The sequence below is a fragment of the Bombina bombina genome, chromosome 6 (genome assembly GCF_027579735.1).
Source record: "Bombina bombina isolate aBomBom1 chromosome 6, aBomBom1.pri, whole genome shotgun sequence".
Lineage (NCBI taxonomy): Eukaryota > Metazoa > Chordata > Amphibia > Anura > Bombinatoridae > Bombina > Bombina bombina.
Genome location: NC_069504.1, coordinates 1,070,432,733 through 1,070,453,342, shown reverse-complemented (window position 1 = coordinate 1,070,453,342; position 20,610 = coordinate 1,070,432,733). Strand labels below are relative to the sequence as shown.

Below are 20,610 nucleotides of genomic sequence, written 5' to 3'. Positions count from 1 at the left end.
ATAGCCTCCGATGAAGCAAAAGTGTCAAATTTGTAAAATTTGGAAAAAGTATGAAGCGAAGACCAAGTTGCAGCCTTGCAAATCTGTTCAACAGAGGCCTCATTCTTAAAGGCCCAAGTAGAAGCCACAGCTCTAGTGGAATGAGCTGTAATCCTTTCAGGAGGCTGCTGTCCAGCAGTCTCATAAGCTAAACGAATTATGCTACGAAGCCAAAAAGAAAGAGAGGTAGCAGAAGCTTTTTGACCTCTCCTCTGCCCAGAGTAAACGACAAACAGAGAAGACGTTTGTCGAAATTCCTTAGTTGCCTGTAAGTAAAATTTTAGAGCACGGACTACATCCAGGTTGTGCAGTAGACGTTCCTTCTTCGAAGAAGGATTTGGGCATAAAGAAGGAACAACAATCTCTTGATTGATATTCCTGTTAGTAACTACCTTAGGTAAGAACCCAGGTTTAGTACGCAGAACTACCTTATCCGAATGAAAAATCAAATAAGGAGAATCACAATGTAAGGCTGATAACTCAGAGACTCTTCGAGCCGAGGAAATAGCCATTAAAAATAGAACTTTCCAAGAAAACAACTTTATATCAATGGAATGAAGGGGTTCAAACGGAACGCCCTGTAAAACATTAAGAACAAGGTTTAAACTCCATGGTGGAGCAACCGTTTTAAACACAGGCTTAATCCTGGCCAAAGCCTGACAAAAAGCCTGGACGTCAGGAACTTCTGACAGACGTTTGTGTAACAGAATGGACAGAGCTGAGATCTGTCCCTTTAATGAACTAGCGGATAAACCCTTTTCTAAACCTTCTTGTAGAAAAGACAATATCCTAGGAATCCTAACCTTACTCCAAGAGTAACCTTTGGATTCACACCAATATAGGTATTTACGCCATATCTTATGGTAAATCTTTCTGGTAACAGGTTTCCTAGCCTGTATTAAGGTATCAATAACTGACTCAGAAAACCCACGTCTTGATAAAATCAAGTGTTCAATTTCCAAGCAGTCAGCTTCAGAGAAGTTAGACTTTGATGTTTGAAGGGACCCTGTATCAGAAGGTCCTGTTTCAGAGGTAGAGACCAAGGTGGACAGGATGACATGTCCACCAGATCTGCATACCAAGTCCTGCGTGGCCACGCAGGTGCTATTAGAATCACTGATGCTCTCTCTTGTTTGATTCTGGCAATCAATCGAGGAAGCATCGGGAAGGGTGGAAACACGTAAGCCATCCTGAAGTCCCAAGGTGCTGTCAGGGCATCTATCAGGACTGCTTCTGGATCCCTGGATCTGGACCCATAACGAGGAAGCTTGGCGTTCTGTCGAGACTCCATGAGATCTATCTCTGGTTTGCCCCAACGTCGAAGTATTTGGGCAAAGACCTCCGGATGAAGTTCCCACTCCCCCGGATGAAAAGTCTGACGACTTAAGAAATCCGCCTCCCAGTTCTCCACTCCCGGGATGTGGATTGCTGACAGGTGGCAAGAGTGAGACTCTGCCCAGCGAATTATCTTTGATACTTCCATCATAGCTAGGGAGCTTCGTGTCCCTCCCTGATGGTTGATGTAAGCTACAGTCGTGATGTTGTCCGACTGAAACCTGATGAAACTCCGCGTTGTCAACTGGGGCCAAGCCAGGAGGGCATTGAGAACTGCTCTCAATTCCAGAATGTTTATTGGCAGGAGACTCTCCTCCTGACTCCATTGTCCCTGAGCCTTCAGAGAATTCCAGACGGCACCCCAACCTAGAAGGCTGGCGTCTGTTGTTACAAATGTCCAGTCTGGTCTGCTGAATGGCATCCCCCTGGACAGATGTGGCCGAGAAAGCCACCAAAGAAGAGAATTTCTGGTCTCTTGATCCAGAGAAGGAATGTTTATTGGCAGGAGACTCTACTATGTCCATTGCCGCTACCATTAAGCCGATTACCTCCATGCATTGAGCCACTGACGGGTGTTGAATGGAATGAAGGGTGCGGCAAGCACTTTGAAGTCTTGTTAACCTGTCCTCTGTCAGGTAAATCTTCATTTTTACAGAATCTATAAGAGTCCCCAGGAAGGGAACTCTTGTGAGTGGAACGAGTGAACTTTTCTTTTCGTTCACCTTCCATCCATGTGACCTTAGAAATGCCAGTACTAACTCTGCATGAGACTTGGCAGTTTGAAAGCTTGAAGCTTGAATCAGAATGTCGTCTAGGTATGGAGCTACCGAGATTCCCCGCGGTCTTAGTACCGCCAGAAGAGCACCCAGAACCTTTGTGAAGATTCTTGGAGCTGTAGCCAATCCGAATGGAAGAGCTACAAACTGGTAATGCCTGTCTAGGAAGGCAAACCTTAGGTACCGGTAATGATCTTTGTGAATCGGTTTGTGAAGGTAAGCATCTTTTAAATCTACAGAGGTCATGTACTGACCCTCTTGGATCATAGGTAAAATTGTCCGAATAGTCTCCATCTTGAACGATGGAACTCTTAGGAACTTGTTTAGGATCTTTAAGTCCAGGATTGGTCTGAAAGTTCCCTCTTTTTTGGGAACCACAAACAGATTTGAGTAAAACCCCTGTCCCTGTTCCGATCGTGGAACTGGGTGGATTACTCCCATTAACAAGAGCTCTTGTACGCAGCGTAGAAACGCCTCTTTCTTTGTCTGGATTGTTGACAACCTTGACAGATGAAATCTCTCTCTTGGAGGAGAGTATTTGAAGTCCAGAAGGTATCCCTGAGATATTATTTCTAGCGCTAAGGGATCCTGGACATCTCTTGCCCAAGCCTGGGCGAAGAGAGAAAGCCTGCCCCCCACTAGATCCGATCCCGGATCGGGGGCCCTCAATTCATGCCGTTTTAGGGGCAGCAGTAGGTTTCCTGGTCTGCTTGCCCTTGTTCCAGGACTGGTTAGGTTTCCAGCCTTGTCTGTAGCGAGCAACAGCTCCTTCCTGTTTTGGTGCAGAGGAAGTTGATGCTGCTCCTGCTTTGAAATTACGAAAGGAACGAAAATTAGACTGTCTAGTCTTAGTTTCGGCTTTGTCCTGAGGCAGGGCATGGCCTTTACCTCCTGTAATGTCAGCGATAATCTCTTTCAACCCGGGCCCGAATAAGGTCTGCCCTTTGAAAGGTATATTAAGCAATTTAGACTTAGAAGTAACATCAGCTGACCAGGATTTTAGCCACAGCGCCCTGCGTGCCTGAATGGCGAATCCTGAATTCTTCGCCGTAAGTTTAGTTAGATGTACTACGGCCTCCGAAATGAATGAATTAGCTAGTTTAAGGACTCTAAGCCTGTCCGTAATGTCGTCCAGAGTAGCTGAACTAATGTTCTCTTCCAGAGACTCAATCCAGAACGCCGCTGCAGCCGTGATCGGCGCAATGCATGCAAGGGGTTGCAATATAAAACCTTGTTGAACAAACATTTTCTTAAGGTAACCCTCTAATTTTTTATCCATTGGATCTGAAAAAGCACAGCTATCCTCCACCGGGATAGTGGTACGCTTAGCTAAAGTAGAAACTGCTCCCTCTACCTTAGGGACCGCTTGCCATAAGTCCCGTGTGGTGGCGTCTATTGGAAACATTTTTCTAAATATCGGAGGGGGTGAGAACGGCACACCGGGTCTATCCCACTCCTTAGAAACAATTTCAGTAATTCTCTTAGGTATAGGAAAAACCTCAGTACTCGTCGGTACCGCAAAATATTTATCCAACCTACACATTTTCTCTGGTATTGCAACTGTGTTACAATCATTCAGAGCCGCTAACACCTCCCCTAGTAATACACGGAGGTTTTCCAGTTTAAATTTAAAATTTGAAATATCTGAATCCAGTCTGTTTGGATCAGAACCGTCACCCACAGAATGAAGTTCTCCGTCCTCATGTTCTGCAACCTGTGACGCAGTATCTGACATGGCCCTAATATTATCAGCGCACTCTGTTCTCACCCCAGAGTGATCACGCTTACCTCTTAGTTCTGGTAATTTAGCCAAAACTTCAGTCATAACAGAAGCCATATCCTGTAATGTGATTTGTAATGGCCGGCCAGATGTACTCGGCGCTACAATATCACGCACCTCCCGAGCGGGAGATGCAGGTACTGGCACGTGAGGCGAGTTAGTCGGCATAACTCTCCCCTCGTTGTTTGGTGAAATTTGTTCAATTTGTACAGATTGACTTTTATTTAAAGTAGCATCAATACAGTTAGTACATAAATTTCTATTGGGCTCCACTTTGGCATTGCAACAAATGACACAGGTATCTTCCTCTGAATCAGACATGTTTAACACACTAGCAAATAAACTTGCAACTTAGAATACAATTCAATTAGAATAATATTAAAAACGTACTGTGCCTTTAAGAAGCACAGAAAATCTATGACAGTTGAAAATTAATAAATTGAAACAGTTATAGCCTCAATCCTTGTAAACAACACAACTTTAGCAAAGGTTTAATCCCAATAGCAAAGATAACAAATTCTGAAAGCAGGAAACAATTACAGAATAAACGTTTTTTATCACAGTCAACTATAATTCTCACAGCTCTGCTGAGAGAAATTACCTCCGTCAAAATAAGTTTGAAGACCCCTGAGTTCTGTAGAGATGAACTGGATCATGCAGGAAATACAATGAGCTGCTGACTGAAATAACTGATGCATAGAAAAGGCGCCAAAAAAACGGCCCTTCCCCCTCACACACAGCAGTGAGAGAGAACAGAAACTGTCAGAAAAAGATTAAGCAACTGCCAAGTGGAAAAACAGAATTTATGTTTACCTGATAAATTTCTTTCTCCAACGGTGTGTCCGGTCCACGGCGTCATCCTTACTTGTGGGATATTCTCTTCCCCAACAGGAAATGGCAAAGAGCCCAGCAAAGCTGGTCACATGATCCCTCCTAGGCTCCGCCTACCCCAGTCATTCGACCGACGTTAAGGAGGAATATTTGCATAGGAGAAACCATATGGTACCGTGGTGACTGTAGTTAAAGAAAATAAAATATCAGACCTGATTAAAAAAACCAGGGCGGGCCGTGGACCGGACACACCGTTGGAGAAAGAAATTTATCAGGTAAACATAAATTCTGTTTTCTCCAACATAGGTGTGTCCGGTCCACGGCGTCATCCTTACTTGTGGGAACCAATACCAAAGCTTTAGGACACGGATGAAGGGAGGGAGCAAATCAGGTCACCTAAATGGAAGGCACCACGGCTTGCAAAACCTTTCTCCCAAAAATAGCCTCAGAAGAAGCAAAAGTATCAAACTTGTAAAATTTGGTAAAAGTGTGCAGTGAAGACCAAGTCGCTGCCCTACATATCTGATCAACAGAAGCCTCGTTCTTGAAGGCCCATGTGGAAGCCACAGCCCTAGTGGAATGAGCTGTGATTCTTTCGGGAGGCTGCCGTCCGGCAGTCTCGTAAGCCAATCTGATGATGCTTTTAATCCAAAAAGAGAGAGAGGTAGAAGTTGCTTTTTGACCTCTCCTTTTACCTGAATAAACAACAAACAAGGAAGATGTTTGTCTAAAATCCTTTGTAGCATCTAAATAGAATTTTAGAGCGCGAACAACATCCAAATTGTGCAACAAACGTTCCTTCTTTGAAACTGGTTTTGGACACAGAGAAGGTACGATAATCTCCTGGTTAATGTTTTTGTTAGAAACAACTTTTGGAAGAAAACCAGGTTTAGTACGTAAAACCACCTTATCTGCATGGAACACCAGATAAGGAGGAGAACACTGCAGAGCAGATAATTCTGAGACTCTTCTAGCAGAAGAAATCGCAACTAAAAACAAAACTTTCCAAGATAATAACTTAATATCAACGGAATGTAAGGGTTCAAACGGAACCCCCTGAAGAACTGAAAGAACTAAATTGAGACTCCAAGGAGGAGTCAAAGGTTTGTAAACAGGCTTGATTCTAACCAGAGCCTGAACAAAGGCTTGAACATCTGGCACAGCTGCCAGCTTTTTGTGAAGTAATACCGACAAGGCAGAAATCTGTCCCTTCAGGGAACTTGCAGATAATCCTTTTTCCAATCCTTCTTGAAGGAAGGATAGAATCCTAGGAATCTTAACCTTGTCCCAAGGGAATCCTTTAGATTCACACCAACAGATATATTTTTTCCAAATTTTGTGGTAAATCTTTCTAGTCACAGGCTTTCTGGCCTGAACAAGAGTATCGATCACAGAATCTGAGAATCCTCGCTTCGATAAAATCAAGCGTTCAATCTCCAAGCAGTCAGCTGGAGTGAAACCAGATTCGGATGTTCGAACGGACCCTGAACAAGAAGGTCTCGTCTCAAAGGTAGCTTCCAAGGTGGAGCCGATGACATATTCACCAGATCTGCATACCAAGTCCTGCGTGGCCACGCAGGAGCTATCAAGATCACCGACGCCCTCTCCTGCTTGATCCTGGCTATCAGCCTGGGGATGAGAGGAAATGGCGGGAACACATAAGCTAGTTTGAAGGTCCAAGGTGCTACTAGTGCATCCACTAGAGCCGCCTTGGGATCCCTGGATCTGGCCCCGTAGCAAGGAACTTTGAAGTTCTGACGAGAGGCCATCAGATCCATGTCTGGAATGCCCCACAGGTGAGTGACTTGGGCAAAGATTTCCGGATGGAGTTCCCACTCCCCCGGATGCAATGTCTGACGACTCAGAAAATCCGCTTCCCAATTTTCCACTCCTGGGATGTGGATAGCAGACAGGTGGCAGGAGTGAGACTCCGCCCAAAGAATAATTTTGGTTACTTCTTCCATCGCTAGGGAACTCCTTGTTCCCCCCTGATGGTTGATGTACGCAACAGTCGTCATGTTGTCTGATTGAAACCGTATGAACCTGGTCCTCGCAAGCTGGGGCCAGGCCTGGAGCGCATTGAATATCGCTCTCAGTTCCAGAATATTTATCGGTAGAAGAGATTCTTCCCGAGACCAAAGACCCTGAGCTTTCAGGGATCCCCAGACCGCGCCCCAGCCTATCAGACTGGCGTCGGTCGTGACAATGACCCACTCTGGTCTGTGGAACATCATCCCTTGAGACAGATTGTCCAGGGACAGCCACCAACGGAGTGAGTCTCTGGTCCTCTGATTTACTTGTATCTTCGGAGACAAGTCTGTATAGTCCCCATTCCACTGACTGAGCATGCACAGTTGTAATGGTCTTAGATGAATGCGCGCAAAAGGAACTATGTCCATCGCCGCCACCATCAACCCGATCACTTCCATGCACTGAGCTATGGAAGGAAGAGGAACGGAATGAAGTATCCGACAAGAGTCCAGAAGCTTTGTTTTTCTGGCCTCTGTTAGAAAGATCCTCATTTCTAAGGAGTCTATAATTGTTCCCAAGAAGGGAACCCTTGTTGACGGGGATAGAGAACTCTTTTCCACGTTCACTTTCCAGCCGTGAGATCTGAGAAAGGCCAGGACAATGTCCGTGTGAGCCTTTGCTTGAGGAAGGGACGACGCTTGAATCAGAATGTCGTCCAGGTAAGGTACTACTGCAATGCCCCTTGGTCTTAGCACCGCTAGAAGGGACCCTAGTACCTTTGTGAAAATCCTTGGAGCAGTGGCTAATCCGAAAGGAAGCGCCACGAACTGGTAATGTTTGTCCAGGAATGCAAACCTTAGGAACCGATGATGTTCCTTGTGGATAGGAATATGTAGATACGCATCCTTTAAATCCACCGTGGTCATAAATTGACCTTCCTGGATGGAAGGAAGGATAGTTCGAATGGTTTCCATCTTGAACGATGGAACCTTGAGAAATTTGTTTAAGATCTTGAGATCTAGGATTGGTCTGAACGTTCCCTCTTTTTTGGGAACTATGAACAGATTGGAGTAGAACCCCATCCCTTGTTCTCTTAATGGAACAGGATGAATCACTCCCATTTTTAACAGGTCTTCTACACAATGTAAGAACGCCTGTCTTTTTCTGTGGTCTGAAGACAACTGCGACTTGTGGAACCTCCCCCTTGGGGGAAGTCCCTTGAATTCCAGAAGATAACCCTGGGAGACTATTTCTAGCGCCCAAGGATCCAGAACATCTCTTGCCCAAGCCTGAGCGAAGAGAGAGAGTCTGCCCCCCACCAGATCCGGTCCCGGATCGGGGGCCAATATTTCATGCTGTCTTGGTAGCAGTGGCAGGTTTCTTGGCCTGCTTTCCCTTGTTCCAGCCTTGCATTGGTCTCCAAGCTGGCTTGGCCTGAGAAGTATTACCCTCTTGCTTAGAGGACGTAGCACCTTGGGCTGGTCCGTTTTTACGAAAGGGACGAAAATTAGGTCTATTTTTTGCCTTGAAGGGCCGATCCTGAGGAAGGGCGTGGCCCTTACCCCCAGTGATATCAGAGATAATCTCTTTCAAGTCAGGACCAAACAGCGTTTTCCCCTTGAAAGGAATGTTTAGTAGCTTGTTCTTGGAAGACGCATCAGCCGACCAAGATTTCAACCAAAGCGCTCTGCGCGCCACAATAGCAAACCCAGAGTTCTTAGCCGCTAACTTAGCCAATTGCAAAGAGGCGTCTAGAGTGAAAGAATTAGCCAATTTGAGAGCATTGATTCTGTCCATAATCTCCTCATAAGGAGGAGAGTCACTATCGAGCACCTTAAGCAGTTCATCAAACCAGAAATATGCGGCTGTAGTGACAGGGACAATGCATGAAATGGGTTGTAGAAGGTAACCCTGCTGAACAAACATCTTTTTAAGCAAACCTTCTAATTTTTTATCCATAGGATCTTTGAAAGCACAACTATCCTCTATGGGAATAGTGGTGCGTTTGTTTAAAGTAGAAACCGCTCCCTCGACCTTGGGGACTGACTGCCATAAGTCCTTTCTGGGGTCGACCATAGGAAACAATTTTTTAAATATGGGGGGAGGGACGAAAGGAATACCGGGCCTTTCCCATTCTTTATTAACAATGTCCGCCACCCGCTTGGGTATAGGAAAAGCTTCTGGGAGCCCCGGCACCTCTAGGAACTTGTCCATTTTACATAGTTTCTCTGGGATGACTAAATTTTCACAATCATCCAGAGTGGATAATACCTCCTTAAGCAAAATGCGGAGATGTTCCAATTTAAATTTAAATGTAATCACATCAGATTCAGCCTGCTGAGAAATGTTCCCTAAATCAGTAATTTCTCCCTCAGACAAAACCTCCCTGGCCCCCTCAGATTGGGTTAGGGGCCCTTCAGAGATATTAATATCAGCGTCGTCATGCTCTTCAGTAACTAAAACAGAGCAGCCACGCTTACGCTGACAAGGGTTCATTTTGGCTAAAATGTTTTTGACAGAATTATCCATTACAGCCGTTAATTGTTGCATAGTAAGGAGTATTGGCGCGCTAGATGTACTAGGGGCCTCCTGAGTGGGCAAGACTCGTGTAGACGAAGGAGGGAATGATGCAGTACCATGCTTACTCCCCTCACTTGAGGAATCATCTTGGGCATCATTGTCATTATCACATAAATCACATTTATTTAAATGAATAGGAATTCTGGCTTCCCCACATTCAGAACACAGTCTATCTGGTAGTTCAGACATGTTAAACAGGCATAAACTTGATCAGAAAGTACAAAAAACGTTTTAAAATAAAACCGTTACTGTCACTTTAAATTTTAAATTTTAAACTGAACACCAAATTTTCACCACAGCGTCTTAAAGCCTTGAAAATATTGCACACCAATTTTGGAAGCTTTAACCCTTAAAATAACGGAACCGGAGCCGTTTTAAGCTTTAAACCCCTTTACAGTCCCTGGTATCTGCTTTGCTGAGACCCAACCAAACCCAAAGGGGAATACGATACCAAATGACGCCTTCAGAAGTCTTTTATAAGTATCAGAGCTCCTCTCACATGCGACTGCATGCCATGCCTCTCAAAAACAAGTGCGCAACACCGGCGCGAAAATGAGACTCTGCCTATGCTTTGGGAAAGCCCCTGAAGAATAAGGTGTCTAAAACAGTGCCTGCCGATATTATTAAATCAAAATACCCAGAATAAATGATTCCTCAAGGCTAAATAAGTGTTAATATCAATCGATTTAGCCCAAAAAAAGTCTACAGTTTAAATAAGCCCTTGTGAAGCCCTTATTTACAATCTTAATAAACATGGCTTACCGGATCCCATAGGGAAAATGACAGCTTCCAGCATTACATCGTCTTGTTAGAATGTGTCATACCTCAAGCAGCAAGAGACTGCAAACTGTTCCCCCAACTGAAGTTAATTGCTCTCAACAGTCCTGTGTGGAACAGCCATGGATTTTAGTTACGGTTGCTAAAATCATTTTCCTCATACAAACAGAATTCTTCATCTCTTTTCTGTTTCTGAGTAAATAGTACGTACCAGCACTATTTGAAAATAACAAACTCTTGATTGAATAATGAAAAACTACAGTTAAACACTAAAAAACTCTAAGCCATCTCCGTGGAGATGTTGCCTGTACAACGGCAAAGAGAATGACTGGGGTAGGCGGAGCCTAGGAGGGATCATGTGACCAGCTTTGCTGGGCTCTTTGCCATTTCCTGTTGGGGAAGAGAATATCCCACAAGTAAGGATGACGCCGTGGACCGGACACACCTATGTTGGAGAAAATGGTGCCCAAACATTTATTCACTCAGTACCTCAGCAAATGAAAACGATTTTACATTCCAGCAAAAATGTTAAACATAATTTCTAGTTATTAAACAGCTTAATGTACTTCTTACAGTGTAATTCTAGTGAAGTACCATTCCCCAGAATACTGAAGTGTAAAGTATACATACATGACATTATATCGGTATGGCAGGATTTTCTCATCAATTCCATTGTCAGAAAATAAAAGCTGCTACATACCTCTATGCAGATTCATCTGCCCGCTGTCCCCTGATCTGAAGTTTACCTCTCCTCAGATGGCCGAGAAACAGCAATATGATCTTAACTACTCCGGCTAAAATCATAGCAAAAACTCTGGTAGATTCTTCTTCAAACTCTGCCAGAGAGGTAATAACACACTCCGGTGCTATTTTAAAATAACAAACTTTTGATTGAAGATATAAAACTAAGTATAATCACCATAGCCCTCTCACACCTCCTATCTAGTCGTTGGGTGCAAGAGAATGACTGGGAGTGACGTAGAGGGGAGGAGCTATATGCAGCTCTGCTGGGTGAATCCTCTTGCACTTCCTGTTGGGGAGGAGTTAATATCCCAGAAGTAATGATGACCCGTGGACTGATCACACTTAACAGAAGAAACAAATTTTTCAATAAAAACCGTTTGCCCTGCAGTAGTGTCAACCAGCATAAACTAGCCCTGCTATGTAAGCTTGAAATTCCATACTTAGTCTCTGAATATAGCTTACCCTTCCTTCATGGGGATATTAACAGTCTTTTCTAGCATTATCACAGTCTTGTCTAGAAATAAATGACTGAACATACTTTATTGCAGCCTAACCTGCAAACCGTTCCCCCCAACTGAAGTTCTCCTGTACTCCTCAGTCCTGTGTGGGAACAGCAATGGATTTTAGTTACAACATGCTAAAATCATCTTCCTCCCTGCAGAAATCTTCATCTCCCTTCTGCTAGAGATTAAATAGTACACACCGGTACCATTTAAAATAACAAACTCTTGCTTGTAGAAAATAAAACTACAATTCTAGCAACACATTTACTTTACCCTTCCGATTGCTTAGAGCCAGCAAAGAGAATGACTGGGGGGTGGAGCTAGAGGGGGAGCTATATGGACAGCTCTGCTGTGTGCTCTCTTTGCCACTTCCTGTTGGGAAGGAGAATATTCCCACAAGTAAAGGATGAATCCGTGGACTCGATACATCTTACAAGAGAAAATGTATATAAAAGTGTGCATATGTAATATGCAGGTGTAGTGTGTGTCTGTTTAGGGTAGCATTTGTGTAATGTGCCTTATTTGTGTGGTGTGTGTAGCGTGGAGTATTTGTGTAGCGTGCAGTATTTGTGTGGGGTGTGTGTGTAATGTGCAGTATGTGTGGTGTGTGTAGCGTTTGTGTAATGTGCAGTATGTGTGGTGGGTGTAGCGTTTGTGAAGTGTGCAGTATTTGTGTGGTGGGTGTGTGTGTAGCGTAGCGTAGGTGTATGGTTTGTGTAATGTAGCATGTGTGTGTATTGTGCAGTATTTGTGTATGTAGTGTTTGTATTTTGTAGAGTTTGTGTAATGTGCAGTATTTGTGTGGTGTGTGTGTAGCATTTGTGTAATGTAGCGTGTGTGTATTGTTTGTGTAGTGTTTGTGTAATGTGCAGTATTCGTGTGGTGTGTGTATGTAGAGTATTGCTTGTATTATGTAATGTATGTGTAATGTGCAGTATTCGTGTAGTGGGTTTGTAAAATTTTGTTTAGCGTGTGTGCATAGTGTATGTTATAATTTTATATGGTGTGCACATCTGTAGTGTGTGATTGCAATATTTGTAAGCACAGAGACAGACCTCCCATGTATCCAAGAAATGTACATCACTTGGAATCGCTATGCCTTGCTCATCAAAGGGATATAACTCGTCACCAGCCTGGAAAAACCAAAAATAATCTGAAAATGGCAAAATGCTATAAAAGTACATTTAAAAATTAAATATAATATATAAAAGGTACACAAGGTAGTAAAGATGTTTTTTTTTTTTGCAGTTTATATAAATTACAACAAATTCTTGTTTACGGAAAGCACATAAACCATTAAGAGTCATAACACCTAATGCTATTCCAGATAGAGAAACTATAAATTAAAATCCCCTGTATAGCATGCTGGAGAGTGAGCATGCTAGCAGCAAACTTTTGACATAAGGGAAACAATATATTCAAAGCAATAAATAAAATCCAAAATATTCCTTCAATTTCCCTATAAAGGGCTGCAGTACAGAGAAGCATTTAATATATGAACCTTTTGTTCATGCATAATTTAAATAAAGCTTATCTTGTTCTAGTAACCTTCAGCCACTTATATTTCAAAGAGGCTGCAAGCATTACAGCCAGAGACCTAGTGTTGGTTGCCTTGGAAACTGTGCATGAACCTAGAACATAACTAAAGGTGTAATTGTGGACAAAGGAACACACCTTTAACCCAGCTGGTGAATGCATAAGATAGAGATCCAAATAATCCAGCTTCAGTGCAGAGAGAGTCTTCTGAAGAGCCTCCCTCACTAGGGACTTCTCGTGAAAAGTTGACCACAGCTAAACAAGAAGGGGGAACAAACGGCTATTAAATAAGGACACTTTAATCAGAGTGAGATTAAAGGGACATGAAACTTGCAATTGTTTATATACATACATACATATATATAAAAGACCAGTAGATAAAAATGTTAAAAAAAAAAAAAAAAAAGTTGTATGGAAAAAAAACTTACCACAGCTAAAAAGGGGGAAATAAGCAGAAAAATGTATGTGGAAAATGTTGAAGTTGAGAAATGGGTTTACATTTCTTGGAAAAGAAAATACAAGCTTTCCTCAAAAATGTTAAACTGGCTCCATGATCTAAACCACCCCAACCAAATACCCATGGGATACTTACCGTTCTATACCGGTGACCTACTTTTCACTACTATGCCAGCACCATGGGTTTGGCAGCTAATTTAAATGGCCATAATAATTTAAAAAAATGACGCGCTCATTTTTTTTGAAGAATAAAAAAAAAAAAAAAACAGAATTTATGTTTACCTGATAAATTGCTTTCTCCAACGGTGTGTCCGGTCCACGGCGTCATCCTTACTTGTGGGATATTCTCTTCCCCAACAGGAAATGGCAAAGAGCCCAGCAAAGCTGGTCACATGATCCCTCCTAGGCTCCGCCTTCCCCAGTCATTCGACCGACGTAAAGGAGGAATATTTGCATAGGAGAAATCATATGATACCGTGGTGACTGTAGTTAAAGAAAATAAATCATCAGACCTGATTAAAAAACCAGGGCGGGCCGTGGACCGGACACACCGTTGGAGAAAGCAATTTATCAGGTAAACATAAATTCTGTTTTCTCCAACATAGGTGTGTCCGGTCCACGGCGTCATCCTTACTTGTGGGAACCAATACCAAAGTTTTAGGACACGGATGATGGGAGGGAGCAAATCAGGTCACCTAGATGGAAGGCACCACGGTTTGCAAAACCTTTCTCCCAAAAATAGCCTCAGAAGAAGCAAAAGTATCAAATTTGTAAAATTTGGTAAAAGTGTGCAGTGAAGACCAAGTCGCTGCCTTACATATCTGATCAACAGAAGCCTCGTTCTTAAAGGCCCATGTGGAAGCCACGGCCCTAGTGGAATGAGCTGTGATTCTTTCAGGAGGCTGCCGTCCGGCAGTCTCATAAGCCAATCTGATGATGCTTTTAAGCCAAAAAGATAGAGAGGTAGAAGTTGCTTTTTGACCTCTCCTTTTACCAGAATAAACAACAAACAAGGAAGATGTTTGTCTGAAATCCTTTGTAGCATCTAAATAGAATTTTAGAGCACGAACTACATCCAAATTGTGCAACAAACGTTCCTTCTTTGAAACTGGATTCGGACACAAAGAAGGCACGACTATCTCCTGGTTAATGTTTTTGTTAGAAACAACTTTCGGAAGAAAACCAGGTTTAGTACGCAAAACCACCTTATCTGCATGGAACACCAGATAAGGAGGAGAACACTGCAGAGCAGATAACTCTGAAACTCTTCTAGCAGAAGAAATTGCAACCAAAAACAAAACTTTCCAAGATAATAACTTGATATCAACGGAATGTAGGGGCTCAAACGGAACCCCCTGAAGAACTGAAAGAACTAAATTGAGACTCCAAGGAGGAGTCAAAGGTTTGTAAACAGGCTTGATTCTAACCAGAGCCTGAACAAAAGCCTGAACATCTGGCACAGCCGCCAGCTTTTTGTGAAGTAAAACAGATAAAGCAGAAATCTGTCCCTTCAAAGAACTTGCAGATAATCCTTTCTCCAAACCTTCTTGAAGAAAGGATAGAATCTTAGGAATTTTTATCTTGTTCCATGGTAATCCTTTAGATTCACACCAACAGATATATTTTTTCCATATTTTATGGTAGATTTTTCTAGTTACAGGCTTTCTGGCCTGAACAAGAGTATCAATGACAGAATCTGAGAACCCTCGCTTTGATAAAATCAAGCGTTCAATCTCCAAGCAGTCAGTTGGAGTGAAACCAGATTCGGATGTTCGAACGGACCTTGAACAAGAAGGTCCTGTCTCAAAGGTAGCTTCCATGGTGGAGCCGATGACATATTCACCAGGTCTGCATACCAAGTCCTGCGTGGCCACGCAGGAGCTATCAAGATCACCGATGCCCTCTCCTGATTGATCCTGGCTACCAGCCTGGGGATGAGAGGAAACGGTGGGAATACATAAGCTAGGTTGAAGGTCCAAGGTGCTACTAGTGCATCTACTAGAGTCGCCTTGGGATCCCTGGATCTGGACCCGTAGCAAGGAACCTTGAAGTTCTGACGAGAGGCCATCAGATCCATGTCTGGAATGCCCCACAATTGAGTTATTTGGGCAAAGATTTCCGGATGGAGTTCCCACTCCCCCGGATGAAATGTCTGACGACTCAGAAAATCCGCTTCCCAATTTTCCACGCCTGGGATGAGGATTGCAGACAAGTGGCAGGAGTGAGTCTCCGCCCATTGAATGATTTTGGTCACTTCTTCCATCGCCAGGGAACTCCTTGTTCCCCCCTGATGGTTGATATACGCAACAGTCGTCATGTTGTCTGATTGAAACCGTACGAATTTGGCCTTTGCTAGCTGAGGCCAAGCCTTGAGAGCATTGAATATCGCTCTCAGTTCCAGAATGTTTATCGGGAGAAGAGATTCTTCCCGAGACCAAAGACCCTGAGCTTTCAGGGGTTCCCAGACCGCGCCCCAGCCTACCAGACTGGCGTCGGTCGTGACAATGACCCACTCTGGTCTGCGGAAGCTCATCCCCTGTGACAGGTTGTCCAGGGTTAGCCACCAACGGAGTGAATCTCTGGTCCTCTGATCTACTTGTATCGTCGGAGACAAGTCTGTATAATCCCCATTCCACTGACTGAGCATGCACAGTTGTAATGGTCTCAGATGAATTCGCGCAAAAGGAACTATGTCCATTGCCGCGACCATCAAACCTATTACTTCCATGCACTGTGCTATGGAAGGAAGAAGAACAGAATGAAGTACTTGACAAGAGCTTAGAAGTTTTGATTTTCTGGCCTCTGTCAGAAAAATCCTCATTTCTAAGGAGTCTATTATTGTTCCCAAGAAGGGAACTCTTGTTGACGGAGATAGAGAACTTTTTACTACGTTCACTTTCCACCCGTGAGATCTGAGAAAGGCCAGGACAATGTCCGTATGAGCCTTTGCTTGTGGTAGGGACGACGCTCGAATCAGTATGTCGTCCAAGTAAGGTACTACTGCAATGCCCCTTGGTCGTAACACCGCTAGAAGGGACCCTAGTACCTTTGTGAAAATTCTTGGAGTAGTGGCTAATCCGAATGGAAGTGCCACAAACTGGTAATGCTTGTCCAGAAAGGTGAACCTTAGGAACCGATGATGTTCCTTGTGGATAGGAATATGTAGATACGCATCCTTTAAATCCACCGTGGTCATGAATTGACCTTCCTGGATGGAAGGAAGAATTGTCCGAATGGTTTCCATTTTGAACGATGGAACCTTGAGAAACTTGTTTAGGATCTTGAGATCTAAGATTGGTCTGAATGTTCCCTCTTTTTTGGGAACTATGAACAGATTGGAGTAGAATCCCATCCCTTGTTCTCCTAATGGAACAGGATGAATCACTCCCATTTTTAACAGGTCTTCTACACAATGTAAGAATGCCTGTCTTTTTATGTGGTCTGAAGACAATTGAGACCTGTGGAACCTCCCCCTTGGAGGAAGCTCCTTGAATTCCAGAAGATAACCTTGGGAGACTATTTCTAGCGCCCAAGGATCCAGAACATCTCTTGCCCAAGCCTGAGCGAAGAGAGAAAGTCTGCCCCCCACCAGATCCGGTCCCGGATCGGGGGCCAACATCTCATGCTGTCTTGGTAGCAGTGGCAGGTTTCTTGGCCTGCTTACCTTTGTTCCAGCCTTGCATTGGCCTCCAGGCTGGCTTGGTTTGAGAAGTATTACCCTCTTGCTTAGAGGATGTAGCACTTGGGGCTGGTCCGTTTCTGCGAAAGGGACGAAAATTTGGTTTATTTTTAGCCTTGAAAGACCTATCCTGAGGAAGGGCATGGCCCTTACCCCCAGTGATATCAGAAATAATCTCTTTCAAGTCAGGGCCAAACAGCGTTTTCCCCTTGAAAGGTATGTTAAGCAATTTGTTCTTGGAAGACGCATCCGCTGACCAAGATTTTAGCCAAAGCGCTCTGCGCGCCACAATAGCAAACCCTGAATTTTTCGCCGCTAATCTAGCCAATTGCAAAGTGGCGTCTAAAGTAAAAGAGTTAGCCAATTTGAGAGCATGAATTCTGTCCATAATCTCCTCATAAGAAGAATCTTTATTGAGCGACTTTTCTAGTTCATCGAACCAGAAACACGCTGCTGTAGTGACAGGAACAATGCATGAAATTGGTTGTAGAAGGTAACCTTGCTGAACAAACATCTTTTTAAGCAAACCCTCTAATTTCTTATCCATAGGATCTTTGAAAGCACAACTATCTTCTATAGGGATAGTAGTGCGTTTGTTTAGAGTAGAAACCGCCCCCTCGACCTTGGGGACTGTCTGCCATAAGTCCTATCTGGGGTCGACCATAGGAAACAATTTCTTAAATATAGGGGGAGGGACAAAAGGTATGCCGGGCCTTTCCCATTCTTTGTTTACAATGTCCGCCACCCGCTTGGGTATAGGAAAAGCTTCGGGGGGCCCTGGGACCTCTAGGAACTTGTCCATCTTACATAATTTCTCTGGAATGACCAAATTCTCACAATCATCCAGAGTAGATAACACCTCCTTAAGCAGAGCGCGGAGATGTTCCAATTTAAATTTGAATGTAATCACATCAGGTTCAGCTTGTTGAGAAATTTTCCCTGAATCTGAAATTTCTCCCTCAGACAAAACCTCCCTGGCCCCCTCAGACTGGTGTAGGGGCATTTCAGAACCATTATCATCAGCATCCTCATGCTCTTCAGTATTTTCTAAAACAGAGCAGTCGCGCTTTCGCTGATAAGTGGGCATTTTGGCTAAAATGTTTTTGATAGAATTATCCATTACAGCCGTTAATTGTTGCATAGTAAGGAGTATTGGCGCACTAGATGTACTAGGGGCCTCCTGTGTGGGCAAGACTGGCGTAGACGAAGGAGGGGATGATGCAGTACCATGCTTACTCCCCTCACTTGAGGAATCATCTTGGGCATCATTTTCTCTAAATTTTGTGTCACATAAATCACATCTATTTAAATGAGAAGGAACCTTGGCTTCCTCACATACAGAACATAGTCTATCTGATAGTTCAGACATGTTAAACAGGCATAAACTTGATAACAAAGTACAAAAAACGTTTTAAAATAAAACCGTTACTGTCACTTTAAATTTTAAACTGAACACACTTTATTACTGAAAATGTGAAAAAGTATGAAGGAATTGTTCAAAATTCACCAAAATTTCACCACAGTGTCTTAAAGCCTTAAAAGTATTGCACACCAAATTTGAAAGCTTTAACTCTTAAAATAACGGAACCAGAGCCGTTTTTATATTTAACCCCTATACAGTTCCTGGTATCTGCTTTGCTGAGACCCAACCAAGCCCAAAGGGGAATACGATACCAAATGACGCCTTCAGTAAGCTTTTTCTATGTATCTGAGCTCCTCCCAAAAACAACTGCGCAATAGAGGCGCGAAAATGAGGCTCTGCCTATGATTAGAGAAGGCCCCCAGTGAAAAAGGTGTCCAATACAGTGCCTGCCGGTTATTTTACATAATTCCCAAGAATAAAATAACTCCTCAAAGCTATGAAGTATTAAAAATGCTTATAAATCAATCGTTTTAGCCCAGAAAAATGTCTACCAGTCTTTAAAGCCCTTGTGAAGCCCTTTATTCTTATTTAATAAAAATGGCTTACCGGATCCCATAGGGAAAATGACAGCTTCCAGCATTACCAAGTCTTGTTAGAAATGTGTCATACCTCAAGCAGCAAAAGTCTGCTCACTGTTTCCCCCAACTGAAGTTAATTCCTCTCAACAGTCCTGTGTGGAAACAGCCATCGATTTTAGTAACGGTTGCTAAAATCATTTTCCTCTTACAAACAGAAATCTTCATCTCTTTTCTGTTTCAGAGTAAATAGTATATACCAGCACTATTTTAAAATAACAAACTCTTGATTGAAGAATAAAAACTACATTTAAACACCAAAAAACTCTAAGCCATCTCCGTGGAGATGTTGCCTGTACAACGGCAAAGAGAATGACTGGGGAAGGCGGAGCCTAGGAGGGATCATGTGACCAGCTTTGCTGGGCTCTTTGCCATTTCTTGTTGGGGAAGAGAATATCCCACAAGTAAGGATGACGCCGTGGACCGGACACACCTATGTTGGAGAAATGTATGTTTACCAGATACATTTCTTTCCGGATATGGTGAGTCCACGGAGTCCTCAATTACTGTTGGGAATATCACTCCTGGCTAGCAGGAGGAAGCAAAAAGCACCACAGCAAAGCTGTTAAGTATCACTCCCCTCCCACAATCCCCAGTCATTCGACTGAAGGAAAATGGAGAAAAAGGAGTAACACAAGGTGTAGAGGTGCCTGAAGTTTAGTAAAAAAAAACAACAACAAAGAAACACACAACAAAGAAACACAAAAACAAATTGTCTTAACACAGGGCAGGCTGTGGACTCACCATATCCAGAAAGAAATTTTTATCAGTTAAGCATACATTTTGTTTCCTTTCCTAAGATTTGGGGTGTTCACAATTACTGTTGGGAACCAATACCCAAGCTAAAGGACACGGAGGACTAGGGAGGAACATGGCAGGTATACCTAAACGGAAGGCACCACTGCTTGAACTTTCTCCCAAAAGAAGCCTTAGCGGAAGCAAAAGTATTAAATTTATAAAATTTGAAAAAAGTATGCAAAGAGGACCAAGTTGCAGCCTTGCAAATCTGTTCCACAGAAGCTTCATTTTTGAAGGCCCAAGAAGAAGATACAGCCCTAGTGGAGTGAGCTGTGATTCTCTCAGGAGGCTGCTGTCCAGCAGTCCCATATGCCAAACTAATTATACTTCTCAACCAAAGAGAAAGAAGTAGCAGTAGCTTTCTGACCTTTACACTTTCTAGAAAAACAAACAATGAAGAAGACTGGCGAAAATCCTTAGTTGTCTGCAAATAGAATTTAAGAGCACACACAACGTCCAGATTGTGGAACAAACATTCCTTATGAGAAGGATTAGGACAGAGAGAAGGAACAATTTCCTGATTGATATTTCTATCTGAAACATTAGGAAGGAAACCAAACTTAGTATGAAGTACTGCCTTATCTGCATAAAAAATGAGATAAGGCGAATCGCACTGCAAAGCTGAGAGTTCCAAATCTCTCAGAGCAGAAGAAATAGCAGTAAGAAACAAAACCTTCCAAGATAACTTAAAAACTAAGGAATGCCGTGTGTCTCAAACGGAGCCTCTTGCAAAACTATAAGAACAAGATTATGGTTCCAAGGTGGAGCAACAGACAAACACAGGCCTGATTCTGACCAAGGCCTGAC

At 43.2% G+C, this 20,610-nt stretch overlaps 1 protein-coding gene across 1 annotated transcript in view; it reads right to left on the bottom strand.

The window, feature by feature from the left end:
• Window positions 1-20,610, bottom strand: part of LOC128664194 (aldo-keto reductase family 1 member B1) — a 273,590-nt gene that overhangs the window by 195,248 nt on the left and 57,732 nt on the right. Inside the window, exons 3-4 of the mRNA XM_053718958.1 lie at window positions 13,011-13,127; window positions 12,392-12,469 (exon numbers count right to left, since the gene is read on the bottom strand). Of these exons, the coding sequence (XP_053574933.1) occupies window positions 12,392-12,469; window positions 13,011-13,127 (195 nt within the window). The remainder of the gene's footprint in view (window positions 1-12,391; window positions 12,470-13,010; window positions 13,128-20,610) is intronic.